Here is a 14,774-nt window from a genome sequence, read left to right as displayed (position 1 = left end):
TTAATTAACTAAATTATGGGTTTTATGAATATTAAATCCAAAGTGTTAAACGTCTGCAGTCCGCCGTTGGTTCCGCTTCAGAACCTTTCCTGCCTCCAGAACATTTAAGGCACCGCCACCTTTAGTGATCGCTTATACACCTGTCCGCAGGTAGGAGCCAATGGAAGCGAGAGTTCATTTACCCGTTGATGCAGGTGCAGAGCCTGGTTCCTGTGCTGTCTGACTTTATAACTCCCAGCAGATACACGAAGCGCATTCATTCATGCATGCGTCACGCTGCAGCAGCGCCCTCTAGCGGCGAGATACCAAAGATCCTTTATTGTCTGCATGTTACTGTGTTAAATTTCTCTATTAGAAACTGGGACAACCAAGCTCCTCTAGTTACATTTTAGTGATGGATTAAATGTTTTATATTTGTTTTAGATTACATGCTGCTTTTTAAAAAATGTCTCCTTTCATTTCATATGCTTGTCTTCCTTCCGCTCCGTCTGTTCATGTATAAATTATGTATGGAATTGTAAAATGTAACAAAGAAATAAACATGTCACATATTTAAAGTTGTTTGTTGTTTCTTTTTTAGAGCAAATAAAGACTGAATAGAGGAAGATTTAAAGTGTTGCCGATATGATAATAAACTGTAATTCATTTATTTTTATTTATTTATTTTTTAGTAGGAGAGTAAAGGGAGAACAAGAAGAGAGAGAAAAGAAAGAGAAGAGGTGAAAAAAAGAAGAGATAAAAGGGAGAGAATGATAAAACGCAAAAAGAACAGCACAACCAACAGACATAAAGCAACAGATACAATCGAATAACACCTTGATGCCATTGCTAAATCATATATATTATTATGTAAGCTGACATGTGTAAAGTGATACCTGAAAAAAGTAAGTGAAAGAAAATAAATAAATAAATTACAGGCTTTCTGTATATAAGTGAACACTTAATAACTGGGACCCAGCACCTGTGGGAGTTTGTGAGAGTGCACTAGTTTAGGTGAAGATTATCCAGAAGGAAATAGTTTGATAGTGATTGTGGGACCCGCCTTCCCCGAGCACAGAGGCAGGAGTCAGGGGACCCATAACCCCGGACTCCCAAGGGGCCCCCAAAGCAGTGCGCACGAGAGGGGCCAACACTGGTAATCTGCACCCCCCCCGCCCCACACCCACCCCAAGGAAAGAGGAGAGACGACCCCGAGGAAATCCCCCAGCCACAGCAATGCCGACGCCCCCAAGAGGCAGCCAGTCGCGCTGAAGTGGTCCCGGCCATGGGCCCTGAGGACCAGAGGCCCCAGGGGCGCCCCGCCCCCGTGGGCCGGCACCCACCCGGGAACCCTCCCTAAACCCGAGGACCGTCAATGCGCCAGAGGGCCAAGGCGCCAGAGGGCCAAGGCGCCTGCCAGCGCAGCGGGGGAGGGCAGGACGTGGGGGGATGGGCTCCGCACCTAGCGGAGACTTGAGATGTTCTGGCTCACCTTTACCTACTTCCAATGTGCACGGAGGGGGACAGATGTGCTGAGGTAAAACCTCCAGCATCACTTAAAAAACAACTTTAAGAGACAAACATGTTTGGGCTTGTGCAGTCAGGGTCATAGATCTAAAATATACTGCACTTAAATAATGTTAAAAATAACTGAGCTTTACTTTCTTTCTGACCACAGATACCTGGTCAAAGAGGTCAGTGCCGTCTATTCCTGCTGCCTTCATCAGCTCCTCTTCTCCACCTGGATGGTAGTCCATGTAGGGCGTCACATTGTAAACCATGCCTGAAAATACATGCAGAGAAACGGCTTCAGCTACTAGCCATAATGGCCTCAGCGGGTACTGGACAACAAAGAACCTCTTCTTTAGCAACAGTCCTCAGGCAGGGGGAGGGCCATGCTGTCTGGTTACTGCCGGGTAACCACGTCTGAATTTGAAATAATACATTTAGGTAAAGCAGTCCACCCGTCTGTCCAGGAAGTTATCCTACTAACAGTGGATCAGTAAAAGCTGCAGAGACAAATCCTCCAGAAAATAATGGATCCAAATGTGAACAAATGAAATGATTTAGTGAAACATCAATTCACATTAATTAATAATGTGTATGGTTGATGATGCGCTCCTTTTTGTGCGTGTATTGGAATGAAGGGTGCAACATTCACAGTGTACAAATACACAGACATGAGTTCTTGTAGAGCTCATGTCTGCATGTCCGTTTCACATTTTCATGAAGTAGGAGGTCTAGTTCCACCTGTCAGCCACTGTTGAGCTGGATGCAAGGCCAGGATGTTGTGCTGGAGGAAAGCAGATAACCAGACCTATACGCACGGATCAAATTATAATGCAGCCTTTGTTCTCTCCGGTTCTGAATAGAACAGTGGATCCTTGACAAGACATGACATCTGAAAGCCATCTGTGCTTTTTGTGTCTCTGCTCTGTGTCGTCGAGGCAGATGAGCGTTCACACTGAGCCTGGTTCTAGTTCTGCTGGAGGTTCTCCTCCCTGTTAAAGGGGAGTTTTCCTCTCCACTGTTGCTTCATGCATGCTCAGTATGAGGGATTGCTGCAAAGCCATCAACAATGCAGACGACTGTCCACTGTGGCTCTATGCTCTTTCAGGAGGAGTGAATGCTGCTTGGAAAGACTTGATGCAACCTGCTGGGTTTCCTTAGAGAGGAAACTTTTTGACCGATCTGCCTGGGTGATTTGATTGACTTTGACAATATGCGTTGTGAATTGGTGCTACATCAATAAAATTTAATGGAACTGAATTAAATGTGGGTGGATGGGGCTGAAGATTCCATCTATTTCTCCCAGTTTTAGAAGCCTTGGAAAGTAAGTTCAGAGTCCCTCTGACACAGCTGTTTTAGGACAGTAACTATTTTCTTGGAGGCAAATTGATTTCTGAGTCAAATTTTGACTTTAGTCCAGTGCAAGTTTCATTATACGGACCTGTGAGCTGCCGTCACGTCCTGCTGCTCCCTGCCTACTAAAAATAACACCTTATGGATGGTGAACAATCCAAGGCCCTGTCCATCTTCAGACAGATCCTTTCTATTTGTTAAGCAGGAAGGTTTCAGCTAATAATAGTGTGTGAACAGAACCAGGACAGGTTCTGAAGCCAGGTGGTCATGACAGAGCGCTCCTGTTCCAGATCTAGCTGCAGCCCCTCAGAACTCACCTCGTATGCAGGTCCAGCAGTCCTCCCTCTTGTTGTGCTTCTGCAGCTCATCCTGGGTCACTTCAATCAGGCGCCCTCGGAGCCCGGTCAGGTCTTTTCCACTTTTGGCGAAGCGGATCCAGTCCATCAGACTGTGGCCCGGCTTCAGGGCCACCTGTCACACGCAGGGATGGAAGCAGGAGGCTGTGAAGCTGTTTCCGGAATACTTCGACAATTTAAATGTAAATATAACCAGCTTGGAATTTATGCATAGGAGGGGATCCAAAGGCGGAGAAAACTGTTTCTGGGTTCTGCATCTGGCAGAGACATGAGCGCTGCTGGGCTCCGTGTGCTGTCAGGCTTACCTTGTTCCTCCCGGACTGTCCGGACGGGGAGACCCGCTGCTGGGAGCTGGGCGCCGGGAACGACTGGCTCGGGATGTTCAGCATGCTGCCAACGCTGGGGATGCAGCTCCACTTTCGTAGAAAACCTGTTCAAGCAGCGGCAGTTTAGCTCAAACACACCAGACAGGGGGTCCTGTGGCCACACAGGCGGCTTCTGTAACTGATCCGACCGGCTTCCTTGTTGTGAAACATCCCGTTAACGCCGACGCGTCACGGCTAGGCTAGGCTAGGCTAAAACGACGTGACGTTCAAAACGACTCGTTTAGGCGAACTCAAGACAAACCGCCACATTAAGCAGCACAGGGGTACACTTCCTGTCGAGAGAAGTAACACTCGACGCACACATTCAGCTGTTAAACGATATGTGAGGGTTCAGCTACGACTTCATCTCCGCTGCCTTGTAGCCTCTGTTCCCATTTAAAAGACTACAAGCGGCGCACACTCTGACGTCACCGTTTGTCAGCAAACAGCGCCTGTTCTGTCACACGCAACCTCTTACACAAGCCCTGCTCAAACACACAGGTGTGTGTGTGTGTGTGTGTGTGTGTGTGTGTGTGTGTGTGTGTGTGTGTGTGTGTGTGTGTGTGTGTGTGTGTGTGTGTGTGTGATAAGCAGGAGGAATCCCACAGTCACCATCCAGGCTGCCGTACCTTCCTTGCACCCAGACTTCGCGCCACATAACAACAGCAGGATCTGACCTGAGAGCAGACTGCTGAGGAAACAGAAGGATGAGCCGCTTCTTCCTCCGCACCATACAGTCTCAGTGTCACCCTCCTCTTCCTCCTCTGAGTCGCTTTGGTTTGCCTTTGACATTGTGGAATCATAGTAGCTGTCTCTCAGAGCAGTGCTGTGTTGATCCACGCTGGAATTGAAAAACCTGTGACTTACACGACACTCGCAGTTTCCTTTAGAAAGGTTAATCCGATAAGAGGATTCCTGGACAGGTGTCCTCTTCAAAATAAAGGTCAGAACTTGGCATATAGGCTGCTGTGGGTAACTGAATACATTTTGCCATTCAACATTAGATACTTTTACTGGATGCAGGTCACTATCTTATTTCTAATATTTGAGATCTTTTTTCTATACTTATCCTGACATGAAGTTTTTTTTTTTTTTTGGGGGGGGGGGGGGGGGGGGGGGGGGGGATTGGGTGGCAGATGCTTTTCTCCAGCACTCACTGACAGGGGCGGGTCTGAGCCAATGAATGCACAGGGAGAACGTGCAAACTCCATGTAGTTAGACTTCAGAACCAGGTTCCGACCCAGGGCCTTCTTGCTGCAAGGCAACAGTGTTAATAAAAGCTCCAACGTGCTGCCCTAAATTAGATCATATTTATCAAAAGAAAGAAACCTTCCAGGGAAGTTTCTTTAAAAGATGCTGTGGTGAAAGCACAAGTCCAGAACCATAGTAAACCTTATGCTCATCACCGAAGCATTCATTATAACTATTTAACTACAGTCATGAGTCAATTTTTTTGTCTTTGTTTTATGTATCAGGACAATATTAAATGATTTGATCTTTCCCAGGCTATTTATAATTAACAAAGAACGTATAAAAACTCACAACAGCTCTCACTTTGCCATTATTTATTATTGGAGTATGTCACCAACATGGAAAGGCTGTGTTTGGAATAACTGAGCACACCCTTCCTGTTTCCATAGAGGCAAGTTGATGCTCTGGTTGATCAATTACAGCTAATTAATGGAATCCTCAGCATCAAGTGAGCACCCCATAGAACAACACATCTGGCAGTTTACTGCTCAGGAGAACAGAGGTTTAGTTGTGTGCAAAGCAAAGAAGGAGAGACATCAGCCACTTTTATGCTCCACATAAATAAAGGAAGGGTTTGAAGGCCCATCCATCCATTTTCTAACACATCCATCCCTTGTGGGGTCGTGATGGGTGCTGGTGTCTATCTCCAGCTGTCAATGGGTGAGAGGCGGGGTACACCCTGGACATGTCACCAGTCTATCGCAGGGCAACACAGAGACAAACAGGATAAACAGCCATTCTCACACCTAAGGAGAATTTAGAGAGACCAATTAACCTACCAGTGGGAGGAAGCATTCTAAAGGCCTGGATTAGCATGTTAAAATTTATGGCGATAGAATTAGAAAAACTCTGAAGTAGCATGATTTGTTTGAAGGAAACATTTTTTGGGTTTGCAAATGTTCACCCTTACACTGCTGCATGTTTGGAGTCACCTAAAGCCAGCACATTGAGCAATGAAGATCCTGGGTTTTGCCCTCACACTGCTGAAGGACCACTCCTCTGGACCCAGCTTCACTCCATGTGATCTTCCTCGCCACCTGCAGATGGCAGCAAAGCACCAAGGCAAGCTTTCTGGTTGGTATCAGTTCTTGATGTGAGTCTTTGTTTGTTTCCACAACTTGGAAGATGAGCCCAGGCGGAGAGCTCACTCTTAGACACCTCATACACACAGAGAGACAATTTACAGTTCTTTATGATCATTTTAAGATTTTAAGTGTTGGGCTCTAGTATTCATTAGGAACTTCGTTGATCCTTGGAGGACTCCTGTTATTGTTACTTGGCGTGTGAAGTCTGTCCTGACTGCCATCCATTTCTCTCGCCTTACTTTGAGTCTCTTTGTTGTCACCTGCCCCTCCCCCCTCCCCTCCCTGTTGCTAGACCCAGCTGAGGGGCACATAATTACAATTTCAAAACCATTTGCCAGATCATTACCAAGTAATCCTGCGTTTGGTCTGATGAGTCACGCGCCTCATTTGCCACGGTGAGGGGAGTCTTTGGCTCTTTTTACAAACATAGGCCAAGAAGTAGCGACCGGCCCAGTGGGGCTGCTGGGGCTGGGTTTGGGGCCGGAGCAATCAGGGATCCCATCTGCACTGACATAACAAACAACTATATAACAACTTCTAATTATAATGTGTTTGTCCATAAGTTAAACGCCACTATCTTGTCTTAACAGTTTTATTAAATGAGTTTCTCAGTAAGAAGAGAAGCCATTTTTTAAGCCTCCTTTTCTTTAGTTCCACAGTTTACATGATCTTGATCCTCAGCTGGTTTTATCATTTACTGTGAAAGTAACAGATAGCTGAACAATGTGCCTCAGCTTGTGCTCTGTGTTAACTCTGTAAGATCAGACACGTGTGTGTATGGTAGTTTGTTATGCTGCCATTTCTGATGCTTTATGACAATCAACATTCAGGTAACTGTGTAGTCTCTCATGGTCATGAGTGGAAATTGTTGCACCTAAATGAAATCAGTGTTGTTATTAAAGCTTCAGGTGCTTTGAAAGACACGGCTTTTAAAATGATAGTCTGAAAGGACAAATTTCATTGGATACATTTTAGGATCTTCGTTTGTTACCTGACAAGATAATTCAAATGTTAGTCTTTTTGATTTAAGCTTTGGCATCAAAGCTTGGTGCTTTGCTGCATTCCTGGCAAATGACAAACTTTTATATTGAGTGTTTCTCTTTTGCCTTCTGTTTTTTACTCGGAGCCTTGCAACGAAATTTCACTCAACTGTGCTTTGTGAACGCGCAGCTGAATGACAATAAAGTCTGAAAGCAGCAGAGTTCTACATTATATTGTCAGACATATTTGCTCATCTGCCTCCATGCAAACAAATGAAAGTAAAATTCATTCTTAATCCACCTTTTGCTGCTAAAACAGCTTCAGCTCCTCTGGGAAGGCTATTTACAGGATTTAGGAGTCTGTTTATGAGAAGTCTGGGCTAATATCCCAGAAGAGCATTTGTGAGGTCACACACTGATGTTGGGCAAGAAGACCTGGCTCACTTTTCACCCTCTAAATCAAAAGGTATTCTGTTGGGCTTAGCTCAGGACTCTGTACAGTCCACATTCACATTCATCCACACAAAATTCATTTTCCGATGCACTGAGGTAGTCATGTTGAAACAGGAAGAGGCGTCCCAGAACTGTACCCTCATATTTTGGAGAGGAACAGTCCAACATGTCTCGGCATGCTGTGGCCATGGAGGTGATTGGAACAGCTCAATTCAACGATGTGTATGGGTGAATACAAAAACATTCAACTACACTGGAACACAGTAGAACTGAAAATCAAAAAAAAATATTTTATTTTATTTTATTTGTAAATAAAGATCATGTTGTTGAAGTTGTGACCTGCCCCTGATTTTAATGCTGTGTTGCATTAATATATTTGCTTTTAAACGGTGTGAGCTGAACATTGTGAACTTGTGTAACATGCTGACAGGTAACATTCCAGCTTGATGTGTGACTCTCTAACTGTTTCCAACAATGTAGCATTCAGCCGCACAGCTCATGGAAGCTCATGGAACCATGGCAAAGATAGACTGAAGACTGGAAAATGATTCATGTCCTTCACCATTTTAACTATGGTTCAAATATAATCACTAACATTCGTAAACACATAATTCATGAGAACTGCTGTCATGTGGAATCTTGGCTACTCTAAATATGAACGCCTTAAATGTTATGTTAGAGAGGGAACAACATAATTAAAATGAATACACAGAACCTTTCACCTGATAATGCCTCTCAAATGTTGTGGTTCTCGAAGTCTTTGCTTTGTCCACCTGTGGAAGATTGGTTCCTTGCAGATTTGTTCCTGTTCTTCATCTCAGTGACTTTACAGTCAACAGACATGCTCTTTTTGAAGCGTCTCCCTGTAAAAGTTGCTTTTAGCGTGCTAAAGACCTAAAGACATGTTTTCGTTAATGAGCTGAACTTGCCCAGATTTGGACAAATGTAAGCAAAAGCTGATTGGACCAGCAGAAGATTCTTTAAGAACTCAGGTTTAAACTCTGTAACTTACTTGAGCAGGACAATTCATCCAATGGTCTGAAGCAAACAACAATATAAATGACACCATTAACACAGACTGATGGCTGAGAGACTTTATGTATACTGAGAAGAGACCTATTTCAACCTTTTAACTTCATTAACTTCCACTTTAAAACATTTATACTTAGACTTCCTCTCTGGAAACACATAAGTTGGCTTATAATATCTAGATATGTAATTACAGGCGACACATCTATTTAGATGCTACAAGCCAGAATAAAAAAGCAATTAAATATGCAAGGAGATGTAGAATGATGGTCAAAGATCTATCTATATTGTTACACAACAAATAATCTTTTACGTTTTTTTCCAAAAATTAGTGTGTTTAAAGTTGCTTTTTTCATTTAAATCATAAAGTTCATAAATTATAATTAGCCTAAATCATCCAAGCTATAGACAACATTACCCTTTATAATGCCCCTCACTTTGCTTTGAGCCTTATTTTTCTACCAGTGGATGGGCTGACTGTTTTTAGGCATTGCAACAATTTATCTTGTGTATAAATGACATGCCCTGCTAGCTTCATCCGTCAAACAGCATCTAAAGGCCAAGAATGTGTCCGCATGGGTCTCTTGGGACCCAGCGTTGTCAGTTCAACCTAACTGCCGTGACAACCGCTGTTCATCATGGAGGGTCAGCCAACGGGAGGAGGAGCAGGGAGCAAATGGACTTGTCAGTATTAGAGCGACACGAGCAACCCCACAGAGAAACTCTCAGCAGGACAAAAACAACTGAGAGCCCATTAGTTGGGTGGGAGGGCAGAGGCTGCCAGTCACTGGAGAGTTTGGCTTCTTTGGGCGTGGAGAAGTTTGCTTTGGGTGAAGATGATAAAATATCAAGATGTTCCTCGCTACGTGGACCTGAAGCATTCTCAGAATCATTTATGACACTTTTATAATGGTACCACACAGAAATTATTATTTAAGTATTTAATCATGCAAAAAAGAAAGATTCCAAGACTGAATACAGCACACCATATTAGGATTCATAAATAATAACTGTATTATTATAGTGCTGATTTTTGTCTGGTTTTGACAAACAGATCTTTGCATCTTCACATTAGTCTCAAGTGTTAACTCACCCCTGAATTCCCAAAAACAGTAAGCTGTCAAACATTCCTGCTTTTATAGAGGTAGTCAGTCATAATGTTACTGATGAATTAATCATTTGATTAGCAGCACCCAGGTGCTACTTACCATCTTAAATCCTATTGAACCAGTCGAGGTTGCCGATAAGGGCGGACAAACATCCCAATTCTCCCGAGCCCATGGTAGATGGAGGGCCTACAACTTGGCCCTCCCTCAACCAAATAAAGGTTTTTAGTATTCAAATAAGCCTGTTTGTGGAAAAAATGTAGGCCTAATATTTAGTTACATCAAACCATTTAAAAATGTGTTTTTCTTCCTAATTGTCCTTGGAGCAGTTGTCAAAAACACCCCCATTCCAAACACAAAAATGGTTAGACCAGTGACACAACTTGGGGAGTGGGGTTAGAGCATGTGTCCTGGGACAGCTGAATGTTCCCCGGTTTGAATCCCACAGACTGCCACTCAGGGTCCCTGAGCAAGACCCTTAGCCCTAGACCCTGATAGTCCACTGCTCCCTAAGGGATGGGTTGAACTCATGGGACAAATATAATTAGAATGTATAAAGGGGGGGGGGGGGGGGGGACCGGGGTGGGCCCCGCTTCTCGCCCAGTGACTGCTGGAGATAGGCACCAGCATTTTGGAGGGATCACCCGTCTATTACAGGACCAACACAGACATAAATGACAGACGGCTGTGCACACAGACTTACTTTAAGCAGCACTATTGAACCTATAACATGCATGTTTGGGGCATATAGAAGTAAACAGGAGTACCTAAAGAAAACTTACAGTGAGAACATTGTTACTCTTCCCAACACATCCAGGGTTCCTACAGTAGGACTGATTGCTGTATTTCTTTTTATGTACATGCACAGACATTTTGAGGGACAGGTGCTTAAGGTAAAAAAAATGGGCGCCCATCGGCAAATTTATTTATAGAAAAACACAGCCGGATGTATTTCACTTAGATATTTATTTTTGTTATAACGCAATCAGCAAATGTCTAATCAGAGAGGCTAAGCTAAATGATCAAATTGAAAACCTACATGAATACCAGGTAAAATCAGGAAGAACATGGCCATATTGTGCCTTACTTTTAATAACCAAAAATATATTAAATAATAATCAAAAACTACCCCAACCTAAAACTTTGCTCTGACTAAATAAAGTAAAAATCAAGAATCTGATATTTTCTACAAAATACAACTATGTACTAAAGAGGCGAGACAGCAGTTAATATCCATAATGGCCCCCATTATTATGTTACTTTAGCTATGTAACATTTTCCTATTTATTCATGAATTTTGAGTGGTGCTTTGTATCATAATGCATTATATTTACCTTTCTACATATATTAGCCTGTAATGTTCATTACCTAACAAACTGATTCCTCAACTATTGAAATTTAAATGCTTGGATAAATAGAACTGATTGACTAAAGGGGACAGAAAAAGAACAGAGTTTTGACCAGGATGCTGTAATTATGAGTGCAGCGGTGCATGTTTGTTTTATTGTAAAAGCAACTTGACATTCTTTTCCAAAAATGGTTGTGGTCAAGTTTTTTTTCTTTCAGACTTTCACATCAATGAAATTAAGATTTTAAACGAAACAAAAAAATAGGAACAGGTTTAATTTGTAAAACAGTAAAACAGTCCAGAAATTCTCTGCCTGTGTGTCTGTTTGCTGCAGTTGTCATTATCTCTCTCTTTCGCTTCATTAAACCTGACAAAGTTCAGTAAACAGCTGCACAAGGCTTTGAAATCCTGGATTTCATGAGTATAAAACCTGTAGGTTATTTGTTAAACATGGATGGTTGAACATGATTCGTATGTAAAGGCAAGGCTTTTCAGCAGGTGTGACACCTAAATGCCTCCCACCCCTCTTTTTGGGAAACATTGGCCCAGAACCCGTGTTATGTTTTAAGCAGTGCTATAATGTTGGATATTGTGCTTAATTTTGCACCAAACAATATTGGGACCTGTGATTACCTGTCTGTCTGATGCTACAGGTCAGAGGAAAAGTGTGTTGGCTGCAGCGGTTTGCTCTGCCACTCAGTACTGCATGAGGACTAAGGTAAGTGGAGAAGGCCTGTGTGTGCCGTTGATCCAACCAGTGCAGAATTCTTACAAGAACTTAAATAAATAGCTAAATATCAAAACCGTTTTGGCTGGAAATGATTGCAGAGGGTAATTTTTACTTTTACAGATTGATGAAAGAAGAAACAATTGGGCTCCAGCAGAAAGGGCAAGTGCGTGAGCACCGCTAGGGGTTTATCTGTGGAATTTATTGGTTCTATTTCCCCAAGGTTTTCCCGGCAATGAAAATTACTAACTGGATCAAAAGTTCTCGTCACTTTCTCTGGTATCACATTAAAACCTTTTTAAACTGTACAAAACAATGTCATACAATTTGTCAATTGATTTATTTTGCATTTTTGAAATCTTCACATTTTAAAACCTGTTACTTGTTGCTGGAAATCACAAACAGAAGGTCATTTGGAATGCTTCATATACCACTGCATCAAAGCGGGTTTTATTCTATGTTAAAAATCTGCAATTGTTCAATAAAAAAAGACATGTACTATGACAGTACTGCATGTCCTTTTCCCCACTTCCAATGAGGGGCTTATCCACTGTGAAAGCGTAATAACAGTGATTGTGTGGATTTTTTTCGGCCTTGGACACTAGCAATGAACAAGAACCAGCTGCTCTGACACTACTGTCTCCTTTAATGAGGCTGACCTTTGATATCTCCCTAAATGTTCCACCCATGGAACAATTAATGGAAGTGACAGGCTTCGACTAATTACTTCGTGCTTTGCCACTGACAGTCTTAATGAAGGCATCATGGTTTAATAGTTTCTGTTTACTGGATGCTACTGATATCACATGCAACCCCAGACAGTTGTATCACCGCTGAACGGATAAACTCCTGCTTTTGTCATGAAAAACCCCTCACAGAACCATTCTTCCTGCATTTAGGCCTGAGGTCTAAAACCAAGCTTTCAAAATTATTTTCTATTGCAAACTGTAGAATTTGGCACTAGTTTTCAAGGACCCTCTCACTGGGCTGCCTTTTAAGCTGCACGGGTGTGACCGTCACATACAAGAATGTCATGTTCATTTTGGGCTGTTACACTTCTTGGTAAAATGAGAATTCATTGAAATTGGTTGAAATGGGCAGACTGAACTTTTAAGTGTATTCCACAAAACTCTAACGGTATGTTCACACTGAACGCAAACTAAGCAAATTTTTCTCATTGGTCGCCTGTCATTGTTTGCTTGACATTTCACCTCTCTCTTGCAAACAATTGGTGCTAACTCAGCTCGCTTTCACCACGTCATCAAATAGAAGGAGCGTCTATCTGCTTGTTGGTTTCTGCTGTCTGTTCAACTCAACATGGTGGACATGGATTATACCAAGCAAGTCACAGTGCGGTATGTAATGTGCAAATCAACGGCGTCAGCGCCCCTGGGTCCACCAGATCATCCAGAGACACGCCCGATTCGCCGAGTACCACCACCTGGAGCTGAGTCTGGGTGACGGTCCCTTCCAGCAGTACTTCCGCCTACCCAGGACCCAGTATGAGGAGCTGCTGTCCGCATTGGGTACGGATCCCCACAGGACACAAACTACAGGCGTCATCAGTCAGTAAATCAATCATTGCTCAATAAAAATATAGCCTAAGTGTACTGTCTGAATATGTAACATATAAAAAAACATTTTAGCACTCACATAAACAGACAAGGAGGACCCTTAAAGGAGCATTGTGGTTTTAATGTTGCAAACAGAGGGATGAAATAAGTATTGAACATGTCAATGCTTTTTCAGCTTAAATATTAAAATGGGACATTTGTCACAGAATTCACAGAAAACACTGGCCACAACCCAGCTAATTCACACATACAAACAAATCAGAGTGAAATAGTTCACAAATAAAGTTTAGAGGTAAAAACTAAAATTGGGATGCCACAGGTAAAAAGTATTGAGCACAATAACAGAAATATATTGAATGTATAAACATTTTCTCAGTAATAAAACTTCTCCTTTATGGAGAAACCATTCACATGAATCGCTCATCTGTGATTTTGACCCATTCTTCCACACACATTTTATTTAACTCTTGAGGGTTCTGGGGGTCTGTTATGCTCCCTCAATTTTGGTCCTTTCCACAGAATTTCAACCGTTTACAAGTAATTGACTGGGCAGTTCTAACAATTATTCTTTTGTTTTAATTGAAACTAGTCAAGAGTTTCCTTGTCTGTGCAGTGGGGAATATTGTCTTGCTTGCTTGGTACATCTCTCCATTAATCCTTCTTTCAAATGTCTTCCAGTACCACATGATAATAAACACATACCATGATGTTCACTCCTACAACCTGCTCTATTGATATGGTGCTTTTGGGAGGATGGGCAGAACCATTCTTCCTCCAAACATAGTGAGTGCAATGACATCCAAAGAGTTCATCTTTGGCCACATCTGACCAGATTACTGTATATTCTGCCAATATGTTATTGGTTGGTCCAAATCTTCTGTAGCAAACTCCAAACAGACTGCAACATGCCTTTTCATTAGTTGATTTCTGCCGAGTAAGTGTATATAGTAGCCACAGTGGCCACATTATGTTTTGGCTTTATGAGAAAAACTGTATTTTTCTGGGTCCTTCTGAAGCTCCTTGGTTGTTGGACAACACTCTGGATTCCTTTGTCAGAAATCTTATGAGGGATGCCTGATTGTGGCTGGTTCATCTTGAAACTGTGTTACCTCCAGATTGTGGCTCCAGCTGTGCCAACTGGAACAGTCAGAAGTTTAGAACTGCAGCTGTAGCCATTTCCATTGGCATATTTTGCAAAAGTGTTTTGAGAAAACTTTTTTCTTTAGATTTGCACACAGCAGCAGAAATGGTTTCTAAATACGGGGAAATGAAAGCTGATTTCTTGGCTTTCTATGCCTTTTTGAGCATCCTTTTCTTCACGTGTTCAATACTTTATCCCCTTGTTATTTCTCTTTTTTGTTATCATTGACTGCATTTGTGGACCAATTTGCAACAATTTCTTTGTATGTGTTTAATACTTGGGTTGTTGCTGACATCTGATGGGAATTTGATGTCAATGGCCCCATTAGAAAAATAGAAACTGAGAAAACTTTGAGATGTGCTATCCTTATTTTCTCTGCTGCAAGCTGCTGCTGTGCAATTCAACTAAAAACAAACAAGTCTGTTAGGGGGACACAATGTAAAAAAATAACAAAGTTGTTTTAACCTGGTTGCATATGTGTGCACACCCTTAAACTAATACTTAGTTAATAAATACCC

At 42.3% G+C, this 14,774-nt stretch overlaps 1 protein-coding gene across 1 annotated transcript in view; it reads right to left on the bottom strand.

Annotated features, from left to right (window-relative positions):
- The window catches only part of LOC105935339 (cytochrome b5 reductase 4), a 30,214-nt gene extending 25,888 nt beyond the window's left edge, over positions 1 to 4,326 (bottom strand). Inside the window, exons 1-4 of the mRNA XM_036128702.1 lie at positions 4,240 to 4,326; positions 3,503 to 3,627; positions 3,159 to 3,312; positions 1,662 to 1,762 (exon numbers count right to left, since the gene is read on the bottom strand). Of these exons, the coding sequence (XP_035984595.1) occupies positions 1,662 to 1,762; positions 3,159 to 3,312; positions 3,503 to 3,586 (339 nt within the window). The 5' untranslated portion in view covers positions 3,587 to 3,627; positions 4,240 to 4,326. The remainder of the gene's footprint in view (positions 1 to 1,661; positions 1,763 to 3,158; positions 3,313 to 3,502; positions 3,628 to 4,239) is intronic.
- Between the last annotated feature and the right edge of the window lie 10,448 nt (positions 4,327 to 14,774).

Source organism: Fundulus heteroclitus, chromosome 3, assembly GCF_011125445.2.
Source record: "Fundulus heteroclitus isolate FHET01 chromosome 3, MU-UCD_Fhet_4.1, whole genome shotgun sequence".
NCBI lineage: Eukaryota > Metazoa > Chordata > Actinopteri > Cyprinodontiformes > Fundulidae > Fundulus > Fundulus heteroclitus.
The sequence above is the reverse complement of the archived record's forward strand: the minus strand, read 5'-3'. Positions and strand labels throughout refer to the sequence as shown.